At 52.2% G+C, this 25,637-nt stretch overlaps 1 protein-coding gene and 2 long non-coding RNA genes across 3 annotated transcripts; 2 read left to right on the top strand and 1 right to left on the bottom strand.

Moving 5' to 3' along the window:
* Nucleotides 1–4,295: 4,295 nt before the first annotated feature.
* ZNF503 (zinc finger protein 503) lies at nt 4,296–8,236 on the bottom strand. The gene is made up of 2 exons (XM_017666264.3): nt 7,578–8,236; nt 4,296–6,841 (listed from the first exon to the last, which is right to left on the bottom strand). The coding sequence occupies exons 1-2, from the start codon at nt 7,881–7,883 to the stop codon at nt 5,213–5,215; spliced, it is 1,935 nt and encodes a 644-aa protein (XP_017521753.1). The 5' UTR covers nt 7,884–8,236; the 3' UTR covers nt 4,296–5,212.
* A 100-nt stretch (nt 8,237–8,336) lies between these two features.
* LOC140850385 (uncharacterized) lies at nt 8,337–14,200 on the top strand. The gene is made up of 2 exons (XR_012133160.1): nt 8,337–8,725; nt 13,693–14,200. It is a non-coding gene; the product is annotated as an uncharacterized lncRNA (long non-coding RNA).
* A 1,654-nt stretch (nt 14,201–15,854) lies between these two features.
* On the top strand, nt 15,855–25,364 carry LOC118971519 (uncharacterized). Its single transcript, XR_005059956.2, has 2 exons — nt 15,855–16,795; nt 24,647–25,364. It is a non-coding gene; the product is annotated as an uncharacterized lncRNA (long non-coding RNA).
* Nucleotides 25,365–25,637: the final 273 nt, after the last annotated feature.

Here is a 25,637-nt window from a genome sequence, read left to right as displayed (position 1 = left end):
TATTATTGCATTTGAGTCTCACAACAATCACATTAGGTTAGTATCAATGTTCCTATTTTACAAATGAGAAAACTTGAGGCCCAAAGAAACTGAGTCATAACGTTGAACCAGTGGTGGACCTAAAGTTTGAGTAAGATCAGCCTGACTCCAAATTCATGCTCTTTCCATGGCACCATGTAGTTTAAAGCTGTTCTCACTCTCAGAATGCCCCTTATGCTGTCAGTGTCCCCGCCATGGGCTCAAGAGTGTTTTGCAGCCCAGACCCCCAGGGTTCACCCTGGGGTCATACTGGGCCAGAGGGCTTAGTATTTCTGGGACTTTGGGGGACCCCAGCACAGGGTAGAATGAGGTGCTTGGGTTCTGGGTCTGAAGAAATGGGTTTAAATCCAGCACTGAGCACTAACTGAATTTAGAGCAATGTCCTTAAACCTCACTGAGCCTCAACTGAGGCAGGGCAGCAGAATAAATACTGGATTAGGAGTCAGGCCTGGTGTAGGTTCAGATCCCTGCTGGAAGAGACAAATGCCTGAAGAGGTGAAATGATATCTGTATTCACTTCAAAATAATGGTGGCAGGGGGAGGCAAGTTGGAGGGGGTAGAAAGGAAACAAGATTGGCCATGAATTGATAACTGCTAAGGCTGAGTGATGGGTTTCTGGGAGTCTGTTATACATTCTCTCTACCTCTGGGTATGTTTGAAAATCTCCATAATAAGTATAATAATATAATAGTACTACTGCTACTACTACTACTACTACTACTACTAATAGCAACAGTGATAACTTTTAAAAAATACCCAATTATGTCCACCACTTTCTCCCAGCCGAACCAGAATCTCTGGTTCCCAGGCATTATTATCCATTAAAATCTCAAGTGAGAGCAGCCAGGGCAAGAATCACTGTGTAGACTCTGTCACTCACTAGCTATGTGACCTCAAGCTACTATCTTTACCCGGCTGAACCTGTTTCCTCATTTGAAAATGCAAGTAAAGATCCTAACAGCCTCATGGAATCATTGTGAAGTTTAAATGGAATACTTAAAGTAGAATAATATGGGCTAGACATAGTCCATAACAGAGTGGGCAGGTCAGCCTGAGCTTTGCAGTCACATGGAGGACGACCCACTTCTCGCCTTGGTGGGTGAGGGGCCCTAAGCTCATATGTGCAGAAGAGGCCATCAGATGGGCTCGCAGGGACAAACCTGTAAAAAAAATGTTGCACACTTTCAAAGTACAGGGAGTTCATGAACTAGAGGAGCTTTTTCGTCTGTCTTTCCTTACTGTTAAACTACACCCAGCACAAAGACATGAGGATCACCCAGTGTCATCACCAGAGATACAGACAGGAGCAGGAGTTGGATGAAGGGAAGGGCCTTTCTCGACTGGCCTTGCCCCCTGGCTTCCTGGACCTAGCTCCAGTTTCTCCGTCTGTGTCAGAGGCGAGTTAAAAGATGGAACAGCCAATGGCAAGGGGTAGGTCTTAGGAAATAATCAGCGAATGACAGAGTGAATGAACGCTTGAATGTGTGGGGGGACCACTTCTGTATGCGAGACAAGGTGACCTGTCAGAGCCTCGAGGTGGTGCACGGTTGGGGAGGGGCCATAGCACGTGGGCCAACTTCTCTGGGATAGAGAAAAAGAGCAAGAGGAACAAAGCAGCAGAAGCTAGAGCAAGTGGAGAAGCTCAGAGGACATGGTTCGCAGCAGGAGAGGCGAGAGCAACTACAAGGGTACCTCTCCACCAAGCGAAAGCGGAGGAGCGGGGTAGCGGAGTGACCCCCGCAGCCGCAACCGGCGACCTGAGAGCACTGGCGGTGGTTTCCGGGTCTTCTTCCCGCTCCGCTTGGTTCCGCAGCGCCGCCTGGCGGACACGCCGCGTTCAGCTTGGGCTTCGGCAGCCGCTGGCCGGCGCTTCCGGGATCCCGCGGCTCATCTGGAGAAAGCCCGAGAGAGAGCCGAGGGGAGCTCGGTGGGGAAAGGCGTTTGTTCCCGGAGACGGGCTCACATCTCGGCCAGGACTCACAGCACAGACTGGCACCCTCTCTTTACTAACTCTGCGCCCGAGATGACTCAGTTCCATCCAGCACGTCGGGGAACTCTTTCCCTCCCTCGTCCCCAGCCTCCAGCTCTGGAATTTTGCTGCCTCTGAGTAGCTTCTCCGGGAAAGAGGTCGCATTCAAATTTCAAGACTTTTTGGTTTTGATTTTTGTTAATAAAATACCAAGAGTGGGCGTGAAAGCACGAACGTGTCCAATTTGTCTCACTGCGGGTCCCAGACCTGAAATTCCAAGGCAGGGGAATTTCTAGGTCCTTCCCCACCCAAGCGGGTGCCGGCAGGTGAGACTTAGTGGTCCAAGGAACCGTGTCCGAAGACGCGAGGCATGGGAGGGCGAAGCGTGTGGGTCGGGGAGGCCAGAGGCTCTTGCGGCTGGTGCCCCTGAGGGGGTAAGCAGGGCCTGGCTTTCACGTCCCAAGGCGTGGGCACTGGAGTCCTTCCGGACTCGGGCCGCACCACCTCTTCGAGCGTCCTCCTCTCCCGCTTGCGGGGTGTGCGTGTGTGTGTGTCCGAGAGCCTGGGGGACACAGGCCGCCCCATCCGCTGAGGTTCTCGAGGAGGCAGGCCCGGCCCAGCCTCTCAGCCGGACCAGAATGGGAGCAGGGCTGGGGCGTCCCGGGCACCACCGGACCCTGCCCTCCAACGGCTCCAGCTTGCGTTCCTGGAGTCGGGGCGTCCGGGCCTGAGGGTAGGAGGCTTTTCAGGCTGCCCCCGCCCGAGGAGGCGGCGGCCGAGGCTGGCTCCATTAAGTCTTCTCCAGGAGGAGGCCTGGGAGCTCCCCGCAACGTCCCGTTGGTCGCCGGGCCTGCCTTGCGTGCAACCCGGGAAAAGGGCCCGCAGCCGTGAGGCTGACGCTGGGAGGAGGGCGGAAAACCTCAAAGTCACCAACCGCAGAGCAAATGGCGGAGGGGGCCGCTCTGTTGACCTACTGAGGCCCGAGGTCGAGCGGCGGTGAGCCTCCCAAGGCAGCAGGGGGAGCTTGACGCCGAGGGAGGCCGGCGGCTGGGAGAACCCAGAACGGCTTGACGCCAGGGAGAGGGGCGTTCGGGAGAGCGGGCTCCGCGCCGCGACTCAGTGGTCCCGGGATCCCAGGACAGGCGCTGTCTGGGCCCAGGGTTCCCGCCGCCCCGTGAGGGCGAGAGCCCAAACAGCTGGAAGACCAGAGCTCACGCCCAGGCCTGCAGTCTGAGCTGGGGAGAGGGGAAGGCTGGGTTTCGGACTCCTCCCACCCCCCAAAAAAGATTAAGGCTCTTAACTGCATGGTTTCATTAGCGCTTCGGGCAGCTCAGTCCCGCCGCTCAAGTTGGGGAGAAGGGAGCGGTGCGCACCGCGGGGTCCTCGGCCGGACGGGGGGGGGGTCCCACCGCGCCCTTGGAGAGGGGAGCTCGCAGCCCAGAACGGCACCCAGGGGCCACCTGGTCGCCCCAGCTAGACGGAGAATGGGCGCCAGGACCCTCGCGGAGCCGAATTTGAAGGGGCCTCCGAGCGCAGGGCGCTCTCCTGCGGCGGAGACTGGGATACAGCGCGGGTGCAGACAAATCGGGACACGGAAAAGCAGCCCCGGCGCCTCTCTGCCTCGGGCCCGACACTGCAGAGAGGAAGGAGCCTGGGGGCGAGGGGGACTGGAGGTGGGTAGGCTGGCTGCCCGGTCTGGCCCTCTGCAGACAGAAGAAAAAGAGTGCGAACTCTCCCCCGAGAGGCAAGGTTCTGGCGCGCTCGCCCCAGGCCTGGGAAACAGGTTCCCAAGTGCCCTCGGTGTCCCAGTCTATCCCGGCTGCCCGCCGGGGACAGGCGAAGCTTGGAAAGCAGAGAGGGACAGTCGGCCGCAGCACCTCCCTGGGGCCGAGTCGCTACGGGCAAGTCGCCGCCCGCGCCTCTGCACAAAACGAAACCCAAACTCCCAAAAATCTCAAGAGGGAAATTAAAAACAAACAAACACACAAACACCTCCTTTTTCTTTCGCTTTCAACAAACAGGCTGTTGGGAGAAAAATTAAGAAGTGAGCGACAGCTAAGAACACTATATTTCCAAATTGCGAAATCCCCTTTTTAAAATTATTTTCCCCAAGGCCAATCTCATGACTGGCTAGCCATTCTGAGGACTTGGCCTCTTCTGAAAATCACAACAAAACAATCAGAAATGCGGCCACGGTCCCGGGAAGGAGTAGCCATGAGGCCCAGGGAAGCCGCTGCGGCCGAAACTGCCACGCTTTTCTTTCTCTTTAACCAAAAAATAAAAAAGATAAGAAGAAGAAGTAAACCTTTAATACATCAAATATACGGAATTTTAATCTTTAAAGCGATACATTGTCTATTATTTTAGTACATGACGTAAACCTTACTTGTCCCCTTCTCAGCGGGTGGACTTAAAAATTAAAAATAGTTGTGTTCCTTTTAAAGAACAAAATAAGGCAAATGAGGTTTTGGAATAGAATTTTTTCCTTTTTTTTGTTTTCTTCCAGAATACATACAAAAAAATACCCATTCTCTTTCGATGGTATACACCTTAAAAATAATTGCAATTTGAAATCAGAGCTGACAAATTGTGACTTTTTTCATTTTTTTGTAACAAACATGCATGTAAATTTGTGTTTCAATCAGACATTAAATAAGAACGTACAATACAATAATAGCAATTTTAAAGTAACATTAAAGAGAAGACCTCTAGTTCTGTGGCGGCTTTGTATTTATTTATAATCTACAAGGGACGGGAGGGTTTTTTTTCCCACATTTTTACCCTCAAGTTTTCATCCCCCACCCCCTTCCTTTTTAGCTACGGAGCTCAAACTAAATAATGCACTTTTGAATCACGGGTCCGCTTGGAGCTAACATAAATAAATACTAGTGTCCACCGGTGCAGTTCTCAGATGAACACTTTCTCAATTATTTTTTCCTTCTTTTTCTATAAAAAGTCAAATGATATTTTTTTCAACTTTTATAAAGTTTGGGTGGGGAGGTGAAAGTGGGGGAAGGTGAGTTTCCCACCGGGTCTCGGTCGCTGTTACGGGTGGATAAATACGGTATATATTTTCCTCGTTTCTTGGCCCGGGTCTTCCCCACGCGCGGGTGACAGCCGCCTCCGAGCTGTTTCCGCCCCTCGCTCGGCTCCTCCCCTCCCACCCAGCTCCTTTCTCTCCCTCGCTAGCCCTCCCCACTGCCCTCACTGATACCCCAGCGCTGAGGCCGTGGTCAGTCTCTGTCCGTAGAGGGCGTAGGGGGAGTAGTAGGGTCCGGTGGCGGCGGGCACGGGCACCGGAGCGCCGGGCGTGGGGAGCGGACTCTTGGAGTAGGGGTGGTAGCGGCTGCTGAGTCCCAGCGCGTGATGGGGGCTGCGCAGCGCTAGCGTCCCGGGGCTGCCCGGAGCGCCCGACGTGGGGATGTGCATGTGGCAAGCCATGGCGGCCGCTGCGGCACTGGCTAGAGACGATGAGCTGGGGTAGCCCGACAGCAGTTTGTCTGTCCCGGGAAAGGCCGTATGGGTCCGCAAGTGGCTCAGGAGCTCTTCAGACGTGGCGAAGCGCTTGTCGCAGGGCCCGTTCGCCGACACCCAGTTGCAGATGTGGGGGAGCGGGTCGTTAGGGAGCATGAAGCCATAGGGGTAGAGGGGGTGGCCGGCCAGGGAAGGCGGTGTGGCGCCGGCAGCTGCGGCAGCGGTTAGCGAAGAGTGCACGCCGTGCAGCGGGTGCGTGGGGTACACCAGCGGGTATCCGGACTTGAGCGCCGCTGCCGCCGCGGCTGGATCGTGAGCGCACGATGCACTGGCTGCCGCAGCCCCTGCCAAATGGCTGGCGCAGTGGTAGCTGAGGCAGTACGGGTCCCGGCACAAACTGGCTGTCATCACGGAGGGCGGCGAAGCCCCGGCCAAGGGGCTCGAGCCGGCCGGCTTACTGCAGCCCAGAGAGCCCGCTGCGGCTGCTGCCAGCTGCGCCCCAACCAGGCTGCCCGGCTTGGTGGGATCGAGCGCCACGCCGTGTGGCAGGAATTGGGGCGGGTAGCCGGCGTAGGCCCCAGCCAAGCTGCCTGGGTAGGTCATGCCTGCGGGAGGCAGAGGGAACACTGTCTGGCCCGGCTTGTAGGGAGATACAGGCGCCACCAGCCCAGAGCCCAGCACCGAGGAGGAGGTGGGCGCGCTGGGGGCCGAGCCGGAGCTGGAGCCGGATGAGCCGCCGCAGTCAGCGCCTAGAGCCTTGCCCCCAGGGCCCCCATCTGGGTGCTGGTTCACGTCCACATTAATTCCTCCACCGCAGCTAATCCGGCCGTGCGCCAGCCCCGTAGGTCCCCCTTCGGCCGAGGCACCCCCGGAGCCCTTGCTGCCGCCACCGCCGCCGCTGGCGTCGGGGTCTTTCTTGTCATCCTTGCTCTCGGGGCCGCCCCCGGCGGAAGGCAGCATGCCACCTGGAGAACAGGCCGAGGCGCTGGAACTTGGGCTGCCTGTCCTGGGCGTGAATGGCTGGCAGGTGGCGCTCGGTACCCGAAATCCGGACTTCTCTGCCGAAACCCCCCCGCCGCCGCCGCCGCCACCCCCGCCGCCGCCGCCTCCTCCTGGCTCCTTCTTATCCGAGCCGGGTTTGGAGTACGGCTTGAAACTCGACTTGTCCTCTACGCCGATGTCACTCAACTTGAGGGGGCCCGACTTTGCGTCCTTGTCACCCCCGGCGCCAGTGCCGCCGCCAGCGCCGCCCCCATTGGAGGCGACCGAAGAGAGTTTGGAGGAGGGCGAGGGGTCCGGCTTCCCGATCTGCGAGCATGTTTGCGCCAACAGCGCCAGCGGACTCTTCTTGGCATCAAGCTGTGGGGTCAGATGATGGGAGGGGGCGGCACAAAGAGAAAGAAGGGGAAACCTTTTAGAATCCTGGTTGCTAGGGTTCAAACGCCCTTCCACAACGGCCCGCCAAGATCCCCCCAGCTCCGAAGCGCAATTCTAGGCGGCATTCCCTCTACATACACACACATCCTCGCCCTTGAGAAGGGCGGCAAGTACTAGCCCCCTCTCCAAACCAGGATCTTCCCTGCCCTCTCTAAGGAAAAACTAGATTTTTTAAACTCACAGAATGTTTTGGTTTGTGATTCCTAGACCCAGAACCGTGCCCCCCCCCGCCCCCCGCCAGACACACAGACACACACACACCCCTAATTCTTCAGAGTAAGGGCTCGGGCGGCTGGTTATATACAAATATCAGTTTCTAGGGAACCGGAGGGCTGCGACTTTAGAACCGTATAACGAACTGCAGTCCGTCTTCTGGGATAACGTGAGAGGGCCTAGGTCGGGGTAAGGACTTGAATACCAACGGGAGAAGTTAAGTTTTGCCTGCCGTGTCCCCTAGCATTCACGCCCCATTCTACCTAATACCCTCTTTCCGCTCTAGTTTTAAGGTGCGGGAGCACTATCCTCTCCCCCGATCCGGAGCTGAATCACTCCAACCCCCCTCCCCCAGTCCCACCCCTAGATTCCGAGAGAAAGAAATCCTGTGGAGCTGCAGCCAGGGTGGTGGTCCCAGCGCGATCCCGGGGGAAAGGGTTCTTACCTCGATGGGGCTGACGGGAGTGGAAGGTAGGGGCTGAAGATACTCAGGGTGCAAAATGTGGCCAGTCCGTGCGGTCAGCATCTTCAGCACCTTGATGGGCAGGCGGTTAGCCTGGCGGAGAGGATCAGAGGGGGGCACGGAGTGCACAAAAGGCTTGGTGCTGCCGGCCGGGGACGAGCCGGGGCCGCGTCCGGAGCTATTTCCAGAGAGCGCGCTGGTCCAGGCAGGGTCTGCACTGCCGCCGCCGCCGCCGCCGCCGCTGTGCTTACTGCTTCTTAGGGCAGAAAGCGAGGGCGCTGTGCTCATGACCCACCCGCGCGCATGGGAGCAGCGGGGGGAGGGCTCCGGGAGGCGCGGGGCGGGCTCCGGGCTGCGCGCTCGCCCGGGGAGCTGGAGCAGCCGGAGGAGGAGCTGGCGCAGCGGCCACGGGCACCCAGGGCGCCTTCTCGGCGCCTGGAGCCAGAAGCAAACAATCCTGGGTGGCCTGCAGCCGAGCCGTGACGGAGCTGGAGGAGCCGGCCCGACTGCGGAGTGCCGAGTGGCTCGCTGTGTCCGCCTCGGGCTGTGCCCCCTGCGCTGCGCACTTGCGGCCCGGCGCTGGCGCGGCGCTCTGCGATGTGAGCCGCTGCCTGTCCAGCCGGGGCTCTGGCGAGGAAACTCACTTCAAAAGCAGCAGCACCGAGGGGGAGATTAAAGCCTTTGCCGCCTTCCAATCAAATGGAAGCCCGAGGTGATTGGAGGGTCAAGGGGATGTGACGCGTCCCGCGCCGCCGCTGCCGCCGCCGCCAGGACTCTAAGCGCTGGTTTTAAGGGGCAGCTCCCTTCTCGCCGCCGGCTCCCCCGCCCCTCACAGGTCCCCTCCCTCGATTTCGCTCCGCAGACCAGCTGGACATTTATTCTACGTTTGGTATCTACCGCCTCCCTCTGTTTTCCTTGTCGGCGTCCTTCCTTTCCCCAGCTCGGAAATAAATTAAAACCTCCTTTTGCACAAGGGTGCACGCGAAGAACAAATCGAAGGGTTGTCCAGAAGGAGCACCGGCGGGAGTCTGGACAACAGCAGGACTGTTAACTTCAGGGGCGCACAGGTGGCCTGCACACCAAATACTACTCTCTCTTTAATTGAAATCTCTCGCGGCGCGATCGCCAGGGTAAGGAAAAGTGGGGAGCGGGTGCTAGAGGAAGTCCGCCCGCCCGCCTTGATTTCCTGAGATTCCGCGGCGGAGAAACCAGAAGCTAGGTGGGCAGCCGAGGCGGTGGCTGCTCATCTCTGCTCTCTGCGTGGGGCTCCCTGCCCTTCCCGGACACGTGACGCCCGGGGACGCGCAGATTGGGGCAGAAGAAGGGGTCACATGTTTCCTCTGTTTCACACTCAGCTCCCCCCGACTTCCCCGCCCCGCACTCCATTCTTACTCTTCCCTGCCACCCCCTCTTCTCCCTCTCCCCAGTTCTTTGGGCATCTCCACCCCTCCATCAATTGTCAATGTTCCTCGACCGCAATCAATCAGTTATTTGTCAGCTCTTGTCAATCCGCCCGTGATTTATGTCAGCTTTTGTTGCTGATTACAAGGCGGGTACGACTTGAAAAAGAGAGGGAGAGAGAGATGGAGAGGAAGGAAGAGACCAAGGGAGAACCGGAGGAGGGGGAAAGAGGAGCAGCCTCCAGGGATGAGGTTGGGGTGGGGGGCTAAGAGAAAGAATGAAAGAGGGGAAAGAGGCGCTCAGTGTCAGGAAAATGAATAGTGAGTGTACAGTGCGCAGGTGCACCCAGGACACTGAGAGGGGTGCACAGGCCTGAGGTGTGCATTCGCTCCTTTCTGTGTCGGAAAGATACACCGTTTAACCTCAGGGGACTTAGGCCCTTTGAGGCCTTGGAGCTTGGGGCGGCTCTGAGTACCGGAGACGCCAGGTGTGGACGTCTAACACGGGAGATATTTTACCCCCTGAATAGTCCCTTGGGGGCGTGTAATGTCAGAATGTTCGGCTTGCCATGTCGGCCTCGGACAACACCCTCTAGTGCCCGAACCCCCATATCGGAGACTTCTAAAAACCATACCACCAATGTAACCTTGAGTCCTGGAGTTCAGTGGTGGGGTACCCCTCTCAATTGTTTTACCTCCCCCCGCCTTCGGAATGTGGCTTGGGCTGAGAGGCTGCGAAGAAGAGGCCTGACCGTGAGTGTATGGAGGAGATAGAGGCTCTCACTCAGGCCCCCTCTGCAATCCTTCTGTGGCCCGCGACGTCCCCGCGGGCTCGGTAGCCCGGGTTACCCCCGGTTGCTTGCTCGAATTTATTTGAAAGCCGAGCTGAGACTGACCTGTGCTGGGAGAGCAGAGGGAAGGAGCAAGAGAGGGAGGGGGCTGCTGTCTGTGGGAACACTGGCTCTTGCTGGGAAGTGGAGCGGGACTGCAGCGTTCCTCTCGATTTGCACGGTCACTCGGGCGGTTTGGAAGGAAGTGGGGAGGCGCTGTGCTTGTTGTACCTGGATCTCGGTGCACAAGTGTGTACGTGTCCCTGTGCGGCTCTGTGAGTTGTCAGGGCTTTGGTAGCGTCTGGAGCGAGTTGGGGGTGGGGGGGGTCAGCTCCAGAAACTTGCAGAAATGGGAAGGGGACACATCTTTCCTCAGATGGACTTGGAAGACTTTGAATCTCCCCACCTCCACTTTTCCGCCCGGCTCTTCTTTTGTTTTCAAGTCTTTTTGATAAATGGTGGGGCTGGGGGCGCAGGGAGCCAGGAGCCGTCTGTACCTACACTGGGGGATGGGGACCTAGCCTGGAGACCCGGTTTGGACCGGTGCTCACCCCACGCTGAGCCCCATATTCCTGGGTGTCTGGTGTGGGACCTGTCCTTGGCCTGTTCGCCCTCTCCTCTCTCACCATTCCCTCTTCCCGTTTTTGTCTCCCACTCAACACAGGTACTGAGAACTTTCTGGGGTGAGTTTTAGTATTTTCTCATAGGCATTCTTTTTCTGCTTTTTAATCTTAACCCTTGACTTTTTAGGTTGGTAAACTTCAAGAGATGGTAACCTGACTAAAGATAATTTGGAGAAGAGGGGAGTGAGTATTTGAGGCTGCTGTTTGTTGGGGTGTGTGCAGGTTCCAGGGGGTTCGGAGTGCCCAACTGTGAGACAGCTGAGAAAGGTGAGTCCGTGGGACGAAGAAGAGGCCGCACGCGAGGCTGTACAGGTTGTCCGAATAATCTTTGGGCAGCGGGTCCCAGGTGCCAGTTTCTGAGGGCCAGACAGTCCTAAGCTCCCTCTGCAGGGCAGCGTGTCTTTGAGGCCGCTTGTATCCCGCGGGTGTGTTACTGTCTGTGTCATTGAGTGTGTGGATGTTGAGGTGTCAGCACAGATTACCCGTAGAGATCCCAGCTCCGCCAGCCCAGTCGCGGGCCGAGTGTTGCCGCAGCCTCCGGTGGAGGCCCGGACACTGAAGGTTGAGGGTAGAGGCCAAAGCTGGAGGTGACCGCAGACTTCCTCTGCACACCCTACATTCCCGCTCCAGTCTCAGTTTTTTCCTTCTCCTGGAATTACAGCCGCTTTCTTTTTGCCCCAGGCTGCGGAGAGGGGCGGGCAACCCCAGCACCCTAAGCTTGGGGAACCTGAGAGTGGGGTCCACGTCCCCACCTAGGGCGTGACTTGGTGTGGCCGCGAGCGCTCGCTGGCCTGCGCCGTGTGGCGCGCTCGCGGGTTGTGGTCCGCTTGCATTCGCTCTTCGCAAAAGCCAACTCTGAAGGTCCGAGCGCACGAGGGCGCCTGGGGGACCGCGCGCCCCTGGCGTTAGCCAGGCCCAAGTATCCGAGCCTGCGCACCTCACGAGGGAGGCCACATCCCCGAAGGCCATTCAGGCTGTGGCGGGGTGGGGGAGTTATTAATTACTCCGCGCTAGGCCTAAAGAGTCCAGCCCCCAGAGGCGGTTGGCGTGGTTGTCCTGCGGATTTTATTTGTACACAATGTAAATGATTTGTTTTCTCTAAAAAAAGGAATGGGCATGGCAGATATTTGAGGAGAGGGTGGGAGGAGAAGGAAGGGGAGAGAGCTGAGGAAAAGTTTGAAAATGCCTTGAACTATTCACTGTCGAGATGGCTAATCAGTATTGAGGCCGGAGGGCAGGCGGGCCGCCTTTCACCGCCGCTTCCCTTTCATCTCGGGCTCGGCGGAGGCGCTCAATTAAAAGCCTATCAGTTTGTAAGTAAATCAACGCCTATCAGAGTTGTCACATCAAACAAAACGATTATTATTGCAGCCCGCCTCCCCTATTAATCTCCCTCGAAGATAATCCGCCTGACAGGTCAGGCCTGGCGAGCTGGAAAGCCTGGCCCAGAGCGCCCAAGTAGTCCAGGACTGGCGCGCGCCCCTGGGGGCCTCCCCACCGGAGTCCCGCCCGTCCTTGTGGTCCCCCGGGAGGAGGGAAGAGAAAGAGCGAGTCGGGGCTGCTGGACCCAAGCCCGCCCCTCCCGACTTGGAGCTGGGGACCAGATTCGCCGGGCGGTGGAGGACGGTCCCGGGCGGCCCTCGCCTCTCGTCGGGGCCGCAGAGGCGCCCGACTTGCCACAGTCACCGCCTGGCCTGGTCCCGGGGCCTCGCCACGGCCTGCAGTCTTCTTGGCTAGCCATCCCTGGCTCTCTCTTTTTCTTCACTCCCTTCTATTTTTGTTGTTTTGTTACCTCTCCTGCTTCTTTCTTGGCTCACTTTCTTCTTTTTTTTTCCTTTCTCATTTCTTTCCTCTTTTCCTACCTGCAAGGGAAAAATTCCTATTCTTTCTCCCTCCTTTCTGTATACCACTTCGGCGCAGTCACACTCTCTGAAGCTGGACGTTCTCAGGGCCCAGGTTATTCCTCTGGCGGCAGGGCTGCCACAGGAGCGTGTGCAGTTCCCAGGAACTCATGACAGCGTCCTTCCTAATTTCTCCCCAAGCGAGGGCTCTCAGAAACTCTGCGCCGGTTTAATTTAATGGTTGGGTGTATTTGGAGTGGTGAGGAGAAAAGAGAGACCAGAGCATTGAAATGGGGGGACCGCTGCAAGCTTCCTATTCTGGAATTAGCATTTTGTTTTGGAATCTCACAGCTGCAACGTTGCAGATTTAGTGCGCGTGCTTTGCAAAATGCAGACAAGACTTCCTGGGAAACTGGGCCTCAGCACTGACCTGAGTATGTGAAGGGGTGACTAACATTTCACAAATAAATTTCACCCAGATAACTGTTTCTAGGGCCTCAAGCCAGCGCTTCGCGGGAGCAATTGTGGCCTTATTGTGAGTGGACTGCCCCTTCGCACCTTGGGACCCCTCGGAACCAAGAGCCACCCGCCCTTTTCCGCAAATTCATAGGCCCAAATGGCCATTACCTGAGCCCGGTGGGGCCAAATTTGAGGGATGGTTGAGGTGTCTGAGGGATTAGGGGTGCCCGTGGGAATCTCAGGTCCTGTTACTCTTAATGTCGGTTCAGCGCCGGGCGGAGGCTTCCTTTCCGTACGTGTATCTGGCAGAACCCCCGACCCGGGGCAGTGTTGGAGGTCCGCGCCAAGCCTCTCCCAGAAGGCACGAGGGGTCGGAGGCAGCGGATATCGAATTGAACCTACTTGAGCGTGCTTGGCGTCCAGAGCGGCAGTACCCGAAAGCACCCCATCCCCATTTTTGTTCAGTTTGCACAGCAGATCTGGTAGGAATATTTATTGCCATACCCAGAAATATTGTATCTTGGCAGTGGCTGTCATCTGCGCTCCAGCATTTCTTAAATTTATTTATTTCACCTCTGCCACGCAGCATATATTTAAAGAGATACACATACCCTCAACGAGTCTGAACTCACTCAGGCTATAGGAAATACTCCCTGGGTGCTTATTTGACCATAAGTGCTATCTCCAGCCTACATTTCACACAAGCAGGGGCTGTAAAAGACACTTGCTTTAGAATTTTTCCAACTTAACCGTATGTGCACACACCAAAAACTTAATCTTTTTTATCCCTCTATAGATGTAAATATCCAGATGTGATGTTATATGCCCTTGAAACCGGAAGCGATCTTCTGTTCGCAGTGGACACGAAGCTATTTGTATAAGATTCATATCCCTGCACTTCCACATGAATCTTGATTTAATAAATTCAACCTTGTCATTTTTAGAATCGACGGGATTTTCCTGGCTGCGATTTGTGCTGCCCGTATCCGAATTAATCCAGGTCGCAGGAAAACGGCGCCTGGTTCGCCTGTACGCAGTCTCTTCGGCCCAGCGCGGGACGCGAAGTGGCTCCTTGGTGTTCGTGCGACAGCAAGTCCGGCTTTTTCGCAAGGCTGGACTCTCAGCGCCCTCAGACCGCGCGGCCCCTCGCTGCCCCGCAGTGCCTGGCAGTCCCCACCACTGGCCGTGCTTCGGGAACCGCCGGGCTGAGTCTGCCCGCGGCGAAAACTGAAAGCAAATACGGCGGCAGACGAAGTCTGAACTTTCTTCGACGCAAGTTTGCAGAGATTTGGTGGCAGCTTTGTGAAGACAGCGTGCTATTGTGTACACGCGCAAGGTGGGGCTTTAGGAGAAGGGGGCACCGGGCGGCCGAGCCTGGCCCGAGGCGAAACGCCAGAAAGGGCGCCTCCCCTTCCTTATATCTCGCCAACTCGTCGGCGCCTGTCCGTAAAATAGTTTCCAGGGTGCAGCAGACGCCCAGGATGTATTTGTGGGGGGTAGCACCAGGGAGGAACTGGCTTTGTAAAAGTTGCATAAAGAGCTTTGCCCAGAAGCGTCCGTCCAGCCGGGCTCAAGAAAGCCAGGGACCATCTCAACTTCCCAGAGGCGGAATGGCCAGACATTGGCTTGGGGAGCCCCCCTTGCTCAGTTCTCTCCCCTCACTTTGAGCCCGCGCCTAAATAACCTCCCGCCGCCTGCGCTGAAACTTCCTGGAGCGGCGCCGCGGCTGGAGAGAGAGGCCTGGATACAGAGCCGGCCCGCAAGGCCATTCCTCCGCGCCCTCAGCCCCAGCCCCGAGAGTGGCAGGCGGGGAGGTGAGAGGACCGGTGTGGTTCCCGCTCCCACTTGGCTGCTCAGACCATCGCCGCCGAGCTGCCAACTCCTGGGAGCGGTCGCTTCCCCCCCGGGAGCAGTGGTCTTGAGCGGTTGGCAAGGGCGCAAAGTGCGCGCGGGGAGCGGCGCGCAGGGAAGGGGGGCTGCCGCGGGTCTCTCCACGGGGCCTGTCGCCGGGCCGGCCGCGGCGGGTGAATGATGAGGGCAGAGAAGGGCGCCCATAAATCGCGGGTGTCAGGGCGAAAAACTCTCTTTATTGTCTCCGTGATGGATGGGCCCGGGGACGAGACACCAAATACTTCGTATCGCCTTTAAATGGGAACACATTTTCCGCGGCCATAATTCATGTTTTTTAAATAGAAAGTTTGAAATGTTGCCTATATTTCACAGGCCCTGACATATTTATGAATCGCTCCCTGCATGCAAATATCATTATTTAAAGCGCCGGGGAGAGCTCGGGGGAGGGGAGGAGGCGCGGCCCCCGGGGTGTGGGGGTGGTGAACCGGGGAAATGCCTATGGGGTGGGGGTTGTATTTGCTTAAACTGCGGACGCGGTGCGGGGGAAAGCCGTATCTAGAAACCTAGTGCACCGAGGGCTCCCCTTCCGGACCCCGCACTGCGAAACCGGGAAGTTTAAGCAGCTTGGGGCTGACGACAGGTCCTCGGCCCCTGCCGGGAGACCAGGGGGCATTTTTTGTCCCTCTCCCGAGGCCCTGATCCGAGCCAAAGCCACTTTTTAAGAAGGAAGTAAAAATAAAAAGAATTTAACAAATACTAACAATAATAATCCAACATGTTTCTTGTTGTTTGCCACTGTATCGATTTTATTGATTTTCATTCTGCATACCTCAGATTGTGCGTGCCCGGGTGGGGCGACTGTCAGGACGCCAGTCACCGCGGGAGTGGGGGGATAACTCTCCGGTGCTGCAGCCCCGACGCGCCCCACACAACCCGCTCACCTCCCAGGCACAATGGAGCCTGCGCAAGACCGGGACTCCACTGATCCGGCCCCCCAGCCGTGGGGCTACAGTCCCGCCCACTCTGCTCCCCAGACTCTGCGGCACTCCTGGGATCTGCGTTCCCTCTCCCCAAGCCCCACTGTCGATACGGCTGCTTTGGAAAAAACCCGGGCACTTGCATTCAGCCTTTTCTCTGCCCGTCCAGGCTGGAAGGCACCCACACCTACGCCCTCACTTTCCGAGTGTTTACCTGTGCGGTCCCCTGCGGCGCCTGCGTCCGCGCCGGTAACCGAGGACTGGAAGGGAGGACAGGGGAATGGGAGGGACAGAGAGCACTGCCGGTGACATACAGATACGCACACCCGGGGCCTTCTCTTCGGAATTGGCGTTGGGGTGCCGGCCGAACTCCCTCCAACAGCTGAACTGCTTGGGGGAGAGCCGACCGAGGAGAGGGCGAAGGGAACTGGCTTCCGAAGGGAGGGGAAGGCCTAGTTGCACTTCCGCTGGGGGCGGGACCGCGGGCTGCGGTACCAGCTCCGCCCCTCCGCCGCGCCGGTCCGCCCCCAGCTCTCCAGGCTCCGCCTCCGCCGCTGGGCTGTGGCAACTGAGGCCCCAGCTTCAGCCCTATGTCTGCGGACAACCCGGGTCTCCAAGGAGGGCAGTGGGCGGCTCCTTTCTCCCATCTGGAGTTCTGCTTTAGTATTTTAGAATCACAGGAACACAAGCACATACATAGTAGCAACCTCAGCCCCGCTCGCATGTAAGACTTTGTCAATCTTTGATCCTTTGGTGGGTCCTGAGACCTGACCGAACCAGGGGATCTCAGACCTGCCCTGGGATCTGACCAGCCGCCCCCTCAGACAGCAGGGAATGTATATCCGTGCTCACAGGGTCCCACCTATCTTTCAGGAAGGAAAAAACAAAAGCTAACACTTTTTGAGCATTTGCTTTGTGCTAGATACCAAGAACTGTGTATGAATTATGTCCTTACAGCAACTCTGAGGTAAGTACGATGAATTCCCTGCTTTATAAAGAAATTGAGTCCCGGAAAGAAGAAATTGGCCTTGCCTTACTCTCATCTCATCCTTCCCTTTTTTTCTTCAGATGCCTAGCATCCCGGCCCATAACTCTGGGGGAATCTTGCTGGGCTTTTATTTGCCTTAGGGGGGGAGTGTCCAGCTGGCCTGTTACCCAAATCTGCTTGAAGCCAAGGCTTAGCTGAGCTGGAGGAGGACTTGCACAGAGGAGGAGAAAGGTATAACTGGGATGGGCTCAACTCAGCTCCTGGGCAGCTCTGGGCCTGATGGCAACATGGGACCAATCAATGACCATCCCCCGTCGTTGCCTATAATTGCTGCTGAAGCTAGAGTGATTATTTCAAAAAAGCGTATCAGATCAGGTTTCTCTTATGCTTAAAAGCTTTTGGGTTCTCATTGTTCTTGGGATCAAATTTAGCCCAGGACTGGCAGGTCTCTGAGGCTTGATTTGCCTCCACTAGGCTTTCTGCGTTTGCAGTCTTCTATTCCTCCTCCCCTGAGCTCCTTGCTGTCAATGGATGCCTTTTGGTTACTCAAATGTGCCATGATGCTTTCCACCTCAGGACCTTGCTGATGTTTTTCCTTCTATTTTGTGTGACCTTCTATCCTCTTCACCTGGGTCACTACTCCTCTTTTTTTCAGGTCTCATCTTACACACCACTTCCCTGCACCCTCTCACCTGGTACTGGGTTAGGGCTCCTGTAACCCTCTTTCAGAGCATTTACCACACTGGGGATTTCCCTGTTGAGAGTCTATCCCTTCCCTGGAGGGTAACTCCAAGGTAGCAGAGGCTTGGGCTAGTCCTTGAAGGGATGAATGAAGGAAAGAGCATTTATACATACCATCAGTTGTGCTGAATGAATGAAAAAATGAACGATAATTTCACTGCACTTTTTGGGCCACCAGTAAGTATTCTCTATGGTACTGCACCCTAATATTTTCAATTAAATAAGGGAGATAACACATATCATGAAAGAATAATACTTATTTTGAGTCTCTATATTATAAATATCAAATAAGTGTATGCTCTAGGGAATTAAAAAAAGAGATACGTCTGTGGTTTTCCAGCCATTTAGTCAGATTTTCAAAGTGCAAGATGTGCTGACTGACACAATTTAATGGAACTCCCCTCCCAACCCCATGGCCATTCCTCCCACCATTCAGGAATGTACCTCTCAAGGTTCCCGCCAGAGCTCCCTTCCCTCTCCCAAACTTCACATATTATTGCTATAATAGTTCACTTCTTTATTAACCTCTGAGCTGCTGCTACAAGAACTTTGTATTTGTTAATGTACATCTTCAGCCTCCCTTGCCCCTAATCCATTATTCTACTCTTGCCAGGATAATTTTCTTGATCGCATCATTTCCTTGTCCACAAAAATCTTCAGTGACTCCCCATTATTCACATGAAACACCTGACTCTTCATAATCTAGTTCCAAAATACTTTTAAAAAGCTTTGATTAAAGTACAATCCAAAAATTATAAAAGAAATGCACATTCACTTCAACCAGCAAAGCACTCAAAAATACAAAAAAAAAAAAGAGAAACCATCATTATCTCATCCTTCTCCTTTCCATTTCCCACCCAGTCTCCTGATGTACATATCCAGTGTTAACAGTCTGGGGTGTAACTACTTCTATCCCTTTCTCCACCCAGCTTGTATATACTATAGTCATATATATGTGGCTATTATATTATTGCTTGTTGATACAAAAATGGTTACATTAGTGATACCTGCAACTTTCTCATTCTCAATAACAAATGTGTCTATAGATATAAAGTTAATTTATTCATTTTTTAGCTGTATAGTATTCCATAGAATGGATATACCCCACTTACTCAACCGTTCCCCTGTTGATGGTCATATAGGTTGTTAACAGGTTTTTTCACTAACAAAATTTATTGTGTCTATGCCCTTGAAATTAATGATTTTATTTCTGTAGGATAGATTGCCAAAGGTTCAGCTGTCTATACCCCAGGCAAATCTAATTTCTCTATTCTTTGCACCTGCCTGTGTTTTCCTACTTCTGCTACCTCTTTCTGGAAGGCCCTTGTTCCCCATGCTTCTATGTCCAACTTGCAATCCTGCAATGCCCAAATCTGATACCAGAATTTAGATATACTGTCCAATATCCAACTCCCTCATTCTTTCTAAGCTTAACATTGTAGCAATGTGTCAGGCCTGGGCAGTATTCATGATTGATGTAAGCAAATCATGACAATACTTTTTTCATCTTCCCAATCATCCTTGTGGCTAGGGATGGTCATGAGACCCAATTTTGGCAAATGAGGCACAAGTAGAAGTAAGGAGGTGGCAAAGCAGGAGTAGGAGCATTGGGAGACTTTCTTGTTTTCCTGCTCAGTGGAGATGTACCGATGTTCTGATCCTTATCTTTCCCTTCTTTGTTCTTCCTTCCTTCTGTGAACTTGAATATAACATCTAGAGCCATAGCATCCTTGTCTTGTGACCATGAGGAAAAATCCAAGAAGATAGCAGAGAGCCCCTTAATCCTGATGGCACTGGAACACTGAGACATTTCCAGTAATCAGTCACTTCCAGAACTTTTGTTTTATTAGAAAAATAAAATCCCAATTTTTTTAAGTCAGTGAAATTGGGGGGTTTTATATTTGCAGCAAAATATCCTTTATCTGCCCCTTTGGCAAATCTTATTCCCAATGGTGGTAACAAAACAAAACAGTGGTACAAAAACATTTTAGAAACCTATTAGAAACTTGCCTTCCAACACCCTGAGGGCTGGCTTTGGTGTTTTAAATAGCCAGAAGTCACTTGGAGTCAGTTCTGGCCATCACTTTAACCCTCAGTGTTACTATAAATTATTTAATGGACATGTAGTGTTTTGTTTTGTTTTTTAAACCTGTTTTGTCTGCCTATCATCTGAATCTCCTTCCTGTTTGTTATAATGCAGGGCCTGCTTCCATCTATAGAAGCTGAAAGGGCCACATCCTCCCTCTTGTACCATCCCACTCAAGGCTTAGCTTTTCTTCCCTTACCTCCATCAGAGTAGATCTTAGTGCTTCAGAATGTGGTGGACTCCAGAGTTCAACTGCTTGGTTCCAAAGAATGGTACTGCCATATTTTCTAAACATGTGACTTGGGGCAAAGTTCTTAAAATCTCTGAAGTTTCAATTTCCTTCTTTGCAAAATGGATGTGATAATGGTACCTATCTCATAGGTGAAGTCAATGGGTAAATTAAATAAGACAGTGCATGTGCCTGGCACGCAGAAAGTGCTCAGAAGGGTTGTTGTCATCGTTGTTATTATAGTTATTGTTATTTCCCCCCTGTGTTCTTTCTTACCTTTGAACCCCTGCAGTGCTGTCTGTGCCGCTCATCTGGCACTCAGTTATCTACTAACTGATGATATTTTTATGAGCCATTTAAATTCTTACTGTTTAACTATTTAACTATGTGTTTGTATGTGTGTCCAACTTCCCAGTTCGACATCCTTCAGGCCTGAACCAGATGTCTTCTTTACATTCCTAACAGACTAGTAGAGGGCTAAGTAAAAAATAGACATGAATAACACGTATTAAAACAAAGTGCTCAAACTTTCCCAGTGCCTGTAGAGTCCTTCACATCCACTGTTTCTTTTAATCCTCACAACAATTCTGTGAGGCATGTGTTGTTATTCCCATTTTACAGATGAGGAAACTGAAGTTCATAGGAGGAAGTCGGTTGCCCAAGTCCCAAAAGTCAGAGTTCTTTCCTCCCTCCCAATGGCCTCCTTCAGTTTTCAGGAATTCTGGCGGTGACTCCCTCCTTTGCCCTAACGCCCAAAGATTCTTTCTCTGCTAGCCCAGGTCAGCATCCCCACCAGCTCTGACATTCTTTCCATGTGCTCATGGAAAGAGGTGAGGTGTTGGAGATACATCATTAAATGAAAAAAGCTGATTATGAAAGAGCAGGGACATGCGTATGTCCAGTTAATACATGTCCCCTAGAAAGCACACTGCAAGGGTGTCCCTGTGACCTAGGGAGTAGGATTGAGGGTTATGGTAACTTTCTTTTTCTCATCTGTAGTTTCTACATTTCTAGAGAAAAGAAAATACGAATTTTGTTTGCTCATTTAATGGAGACTCCAGAACTCTCTTCTCTTCTTTGCTCCTCCCAGTTCCCTTTTACTGAAAAATGTTCCCAATCAAGGCAACCTCTCTCCTTCCTCCCTCCCAGCTCAGAGCCAGGTGGGCAGAGGCCCATCCCTGGCACTTATTAGTCACAGGTTTGAAATGCAGGGGAGGGTTGGGGAGGGAGGAGTGATTGGTGTGGGGTGGGGATTTAGGGATTCTTTTATCCCCTGCATCTCAAAGGCTGACAGGCTCTTGAGGGGTGGAAATGACTGGTAATTAGTGAACCTTCTCTGCTGCACACACTAAAGACACACTTCACAGTCTCTGTGACCTCTTGCAGCCTGGTGAGGCTTTGTTATGTAGATGTTCTTAATTGGGTGAGTCACTTACTGCAAACAGCTTTGGGAGAGAGCATCCGTGGGCTGTTTCAGGGAGGCTTTCTACCAGGAGTTCTCCCTCTGGGACTGGGGGTCTGGCAGCAATGGTCTCTTAAGTAATACCCCCCAACACTAGAAGTGAGAAGTGGCCCCCACGGTTTGCAGTTGGCAAGGTGAGCTTTTAAGGGGAGTATTAAGCTATGGTCTCCATCTTCTCCCACTCTCTCCTCTCCTTCCTAGTTTAGAGATCACCTATTTTGGGCAAGGCTAGGAGTAATTTGTGATATAAACTGGGTTCCCTACATTCAAGTAGCTGAGCTCCTAGCTGGGAAATTGGCTACAGATATAAATGTACATAACAATGCTAAATAGCAGACATCAATGCCAGGGATCGAGATAGGCTGTACAATGATGTTCCAGATCCTGAGCAATCACTGAGGGCTGGAGCTTTGGAGAAAGCTTGTTCAGAGGGGTGAGCAGGACCTGGGACGGGTTATGGGGAGAGGGGTTCTCAGAATGAGGAGGCTTGTAAATAAGGGCATTGCCAGGTCACACCCAACATCATGGCCCCCAGTACAATGAAATTGGCTCAGATGTCAGATGCACAGAGTGTGGTGTGGAAAGACTCACCAGCTCTTCAAATGTGATGCATTTACAGAATCACATGCTGCTATTGGTCCTAGAGTGTCCTATCTGCTGCTTCCCTCCAGAGGAGGGTGTAATGCATGTAGACTTTTTAATCATATCAAGTCATCCCCCCACCCCAGTCTGTTATTTTGGTGAATGTCACCATCTTGGCTCCTTCATATTTGTCTCCAGACAACAAGTTCTAGCACCTGGGCTCCAGTCTCTGCACTCTCTCCCTTCAGGCCCTCTCCACCCTTTGTGTGGGGTTGGATGCACTTTCAGAGCCTGTGAGGACATTTTTCCAAAACCATTCTCCCCCCTCCTAATCGATCTTCCCCACAACTGTCAGACCATTGCTCTAAAGCACAAATGTAACCACTTAATGCCCATTGTGCTCAAAGTGAGGCCTACATAGCTCTTTATGACCTGGTCCCTGCCTACCTCTTCTGCTCTCTCCCCAGCTTCAAGGTCACCAATGACTCCCTGGTTGTTATATCCAGTGATTAATTCTCTGTCCTCAATTTACTTGATCCTAAGTAGCCCTGGACAAATTGATCATGGCTTCTCCCTATTATTTATTAACATTTCATTTATAAAAATTTTCAGAAAAAATTAAAGAATAGGATAATGAAGGCCCAATTCCCTTCACCTAGATTCATCAGCTGTTAACACATTACCACACTGGCATGCTCTCTCTCTCTCTCTCTCTCACATTCGCACATTTTTTTTAACCATTTGAAAGCTGTAGGTATCTTGATCTTTACTCTTAATTTTTTCAGCTTGCATCTCCTAAGGAAAAAAAATTCTCATTTGAAACCACAATACAATTAGCACACCTAAGAAAACTAGTGTTAATTTAACATCATCAGCAATATCATCAACTGGTTCAAATTTAAACATTCCCAATTGTCCCTAAAATGTCTTTTTAGCTCCTTTCCCCCAGTTCTGTCATCCAATAAAGGGTAATGCATTGCTCTTGCTAGACACATCTCTTTAGTTTATTTTTATTAGAACATTCGTCCCTGCCCTCTACCCCCCACTTTTTTTCATGATACTGATGTTTTGGGCAATTTGGCCCAGTTGAATGGGATTTCTTGAAGAGTGTTCCACTCTCCGGATTTGTCTATTTCCACATGAGTAGTTTCTGGTTAAACATTTTGGCAAGAATAGCATTAGGTGGTGTACACTTCCCATTGTATCATGTCAGAGCCCATATCATCAGCTTGTCTCACCCTTGGAAATGTTCTGTTTGAGCTCTTGGGTAGGATTTGATCACTAGATCTCTCCACTGTAAAGGTATATTTTGCCCTTTGTAATTCACATGCAGTGTAGGATGATACTTTGAGACCATGTGAATTTCCTATTCACCCAATGCTTTCCTCATCTCCTGATGATACTTGGCTGGACTGGTCATTACATTGGAACCCCATCTTTTTTTGTCCATTTTCCCTTCTTGGCTTCCAGGATCCAACTTGCTTTTGGTTCTTCCTTACCTGACCAGCTGCTCATTCTCAGTCTCTCTGAGTATCCTCCCTTTCCCCTTAACTTCTCACTGTCAGTGTTCTAGGGTTCAGTCTTCCCATCACTTTCACCCTGTCTCATGGCTTTAAACACTATCTTAAAAAAAAAACTGAGGACTCCCAAATTTCTAGCCTTTGTCCACATCTGTTTCCTTAACTCTATACTCTATACCACCTGCCTCCTGGAAATTTTCTCTCATATGTCTCAAAGTGATCTCAAACTTCTCAGGTCCAGAAGTGATCCCCTGGTGCCCCCATCCCTTGATTTGCTCATCCACTTTAGTGTGACAATGCCATCCTTCCACTTTCCCAGGCCAAAATCTTGGAGTTTCTCTTGACTTCTATGTTTCTCATGCTTCCTGTGGCCAATCCATCAGAAAAGTCTGTTGATGCCATTTTCAAAATATATCCAGACACTGTTCCCTGTCCAGTGATTCCTCTAATAACCTGCTTGTTTCTGCACTTCCTTCTCCATGGTCCATTCTTAACACAGCAGCTAGAGGAGTCTTCATAAAATGTGCATCTTCTCCTTAAGGCTCCCCATCTCCCTTGGAGTACAAGCTCAAGTTTTAACTTAAGTTTGTCAAGTTCTAGATGATATCCCCCTGCTTGCCCCACACCCTGCACCCAGATTTCACTTACCATTACTCTCCCTTTTAGTCACTCCACTACTCTGATATCCCTGCTGTTTCTCAAACCTGCCAGACACCCTCCTGCCTCAGAGCCTTTGCACTTGCTGTTCTGACTGCCTGGAACATTCCCCCCATAGATGCTCACCTGGCTCTCCCTCTCTTCTTGCAGGTCTTGTCTTAAATATCACTTTCTTAGGGGGCCTTCTCAGATCAGCCTGTCTACTCCTGGCGCTTCTTTATCTGCCTTCTCTGCTCTGTTGTTCTCCACAGCATTTATTACTAGCGAACAGACTCTGCATCACTTGTTTATTTTTTATCCTCCTACTGAAAGTAAGCTCCACGGGGTAGAAACTTTGTTTTTTTAAACTGCTCAGTCCCTTGAATTTAGATTATTGTCAAGCATAGAGAAGTCACTCAGTAAATATTTTTTAAGTAAATGAATTGAATGAATGAATTTCTAGTACCTCAACATAAGCTATAAACCTTTTGGGTTCTAAGTACTGACAGTCTAAAATTTCTACATTCTCTTTTGGGTACTGGTAGCTATGGCAGTAGATGGGAGACCAGAGGGTGCCTCAGACTAGGGTTCAGGGCTCAGGCCACAGCCATGAGATGGAACGCATGAATTCGGCATTGGCATGTGTCTTATGTATCTGTACATTTCACATGTATGTTTGTGCGCTTTTGTGTGTCTGTGAGAGTCTGCGTCACTGTGGTCATGTATAAGGTTTAGTGATTCCTCTGTGTTTTCTTCTCCAAGAAAACCACAAATGCTTTATGAAACTGTAGAAATTCTGTATGCTCACAAATGCTTCTGCTTCCAGATTTTGGGTACTGCAGACATAGTGCCTGCATCTCGAGGCTTCAGCCCACCTGTGCATTGGAGCTGAGGAGCAATCCAAGCCTGGTGGAGTAAACCTGGGCTACTCATCTTTCTGGCTGGGGTGACACTGTGCCCTTAGAAGCACTTGAGTTCAAGTTCTCCATTCAAGCATCAGTAAAGTGGCAACACGACAACATGAGACTGAGAGAACACTGGTAGGTTTTGTATTGCTCTTCCCTCTGCCTGGAAAACCCTTCTCCTTGGAGGAGAAAGACTGCCTGGAAAACAGTCTTCTCATGGCTGGCTCTATCTTACTATTCAGACTTCAGCTCAAATGTTGGTCGCATTAGAGAAGCCTTCCCAGAACACTCCACAGCTGTCTGAGGCTGTGCAGTTTGTGCATCACAAGAGCATTATGAGTGGGGCTGAAGTCCTGCCCATGCTCTGCTCATCAGGGATGTGACAGGAGAAAGGATCTGAAGGACTAGCGGAGACCGTGGACATTTCTATCTAAATTAGCATCCTCCCCCAATTACCCATTACCCACCCCATACTGTCTCTCACATTGTCTGCTTTTATCTTCATAGCATGTGTCAGTGCTCTCTGAAATTATGTATTTCCCATACTTGAAATTCTATCATTTATCTGCTTGTTACCTGTGTCCTCCCACTGGAGTGTAAGCCTCTTTGTAATAAAGATTATTTCTGTCTTGTTCCTTACTGTTCCGAGTGCCTGACATAGTGCCTGTCCTATCCAGTGTCTGAGTAGGTGCTCAATAAATATTTACCAATGGTGCATTCTCTGTATTTTGAGGAGATGTGCATATTTACTTATATTTTTATTTAAGTAACAAGTTTCTCCTTAGATCAGTTAGGACATTTAAGGTCCTAAAATGAGGACCTTAGGAGTGAAAAGATTCATCCCCAGGCATCCAAGTAGTTGGCAAAGTTAGGTCTTGAGTCCAGGATTCCCAGGCCAGGGCACTGGCCACT

This window comes from Manis javanica, chromosome 7 (assembly GCF_040802235.1).
Source record: "Manis javanica isolate MJ-LG chromosome 7, MJ_LKY, whole genome shotgun sequence".
Lineage (NCBI taxonomy): Eukaryota > Metazoa > Chordata > Mammalia > Pholidota > Manidae > Manis > Manis javanica.
Note: the sequence above shows the minus strand (reverse complement) of the source record. Positions and strands in the feature narration are given on the sequence as shown.

What these genes read in the sequence shown, in the direction of transcription:
- ZNF503 (XM_017666264.3), bottom strand. Translation starts at nt 7,883, where the DNA reads ATGAGCACAGCGCCCTCGCTTTCTGCCCTAAGAAGCAGTAAGCACAGC. An exon ending in CTCCCGTCAGCCCCATCGAG is followed by an intron (nt 6,842 to 7,577) that starts GTAAGAACCCTT and finishes CTGACCCCACAG; the next exon opens with CTTGATGCCAAGAAGAGTCC.